The sequence below is a fragment of the Arachis ipaensis genome, chromosome B10 (genome assembly GCF_059453495.1).
Source record: "Arachis ipaensis isolate K30076 ecotype BB chromosome B10, ASM5945349v1, whole genome shotgun sequence".
Taxonomy (NCBI): domain Eukaryota; kingdom Viridiplantae; phylum Streptophyta; class Magnoliopsida; order Fabales; family Fabaceae; genus Arachis; species Arachis ipaensis.
The window spans coordinates 86203099-86204613 of record NC_142435.1 but is presented as its reverse complement, the minus strand read 5'-3'; the positions used below and the strand labels follow the sequence as shown (position 1 = coordinate 86204613).

Genomic DNA, 1515 nt, shown 5'->3' with positions numbered 1-1515 from the left:
AATTTAATCAATAAGTAGTAAGCCTAAATTAAGTTGATTAGTGGCCACACCAAACTTAGCTTTTTAGCTAGTTTCTGAGCCCACTCAATCACCCTCAATTAGTGTGTTTAGCATATTTGCACTTCCAGTAAACAAAAGAGAATAAACCAATGACTATCAACTAATGTACTAAAAATTAAACTACCTAGGTTAACAATCATAAACTACTTCTAGAAAGCAAGAAATTGAAAGGATATGGTTGTTAGGGTGCCTCCCAACCAACACTTCTTTAACGTCACTAGCTTGACATTTCTCCCTCTTTAGTTGAGGTTGTAGCTCACTCTCTACTCATCCAAAGAGTCCCCCAGGTAGTGCTTAAGCCTGTGGCCATTGATAGTAAAGGTCCTCTGTGTCTTGTCCTCCATAAGCTCTACATGACCATAGGGAGACACCTTAAGGAATGTGAAAGGTCCAGACCATCTGGACTTTAGCTTCCCTTGGAAGAACTTGAGCCTTGAGTTGTATAGTAGCACTCTTTGGCCTTCTATAAACTCTCTTCTTGCTAGCTTTTGATCATGCCATTTCTTTGTGTTTTCCTTATAAATATTAGCATTCTCATAAGCTTGATTTCTGAATTCTTCCAGCTCATTGAGTAGTAGTAGCCTTGTTTCCTGAGCAGCTTGATTATCAAAGTTCAACATCTTTAGAGCCCAAAATGCTCTATGTTCAAGTTCCACTGGTAGGTGACAAGCTTTTCCAAACACCAATTGGTATGGAGACATGCCAATAGGTGTCTTAAAAGCTGTCCTATAGGCCCATAATTTATCATCCAGCTTCTTGAACTAATCTTTTCTTGAGTTTCCAACAATCTTTTCAAGGATTCTCTTGAGCTCTCTGTTTGAGATTTCAGCTTGACCATTGATTTGTGGAGGTATGGGGTTGCCACTTTGTGCTTCATACCATATTTAAGGAGGATTGTCTCAAGATGCTTGTTGCAAAAGTGACTCCCTCCATCACTTACAAGAGCTCTTGGAACCCCATATCTGCTGAATATATTCTTCCTTAAAAAGTTAATGACTAATGCCAGGGCATTTTGGCCAGTTTCACTGACCTTTTTCTTTACTATTTTAGGGTAGTTTCATGCATTTTCTTAGTAAATAAGAAAGTTTTGGGTGAATATACACTTACATCTTGATTCAAGCAAACATTGTGAACTTTACATGATTTCATGAGAATTATGCATGAATTGAATGACAATATGGATGATGCATGATCTCATGACTAGAAACAAAGATTTGATGCACCTTGTTTGTTTGATTTCTGGACAAAGGAAGCAATGAAGAGCCATGTTAGTCTCACTAACGTGACCATTAACGTGGAAAGGGAGCAAGCTTGCAACGTTAGTGGTAAAGTTACCACCAATAACACCCTCAAAAGCCATCATAAGCCATGTTAGTTGCCATGTTAGTTACACTAACGTGGGAGCTAACGTGGAAGGAAAAAGAAGCTCCAACATTAGTGGTGAAAGTAAGCACC

The 1515-nt window shown here is 38.6% G+C and overlaps 1 protein-coding gene across 1 annotated transcript; it reads right to left on the bottom strand.

Annotated features, from left to right (window-relative positions):
• Nucleotides 1–323: 323 nt before the first annotated feature.
• On the bottom strand, nt 324–761 carry LOC107620670 (uncharacterized). The gene has a single exon (XM_016322800.1). The coding sequence runs from the start codon at nt 759–761 to the stop codon at nt 324–326; it is 438 nt and encodes a 145-aa protein (XP_016178286.1).
• Between the last annotated feature and the right edge of the window lie 754 nt (nt 762–1515).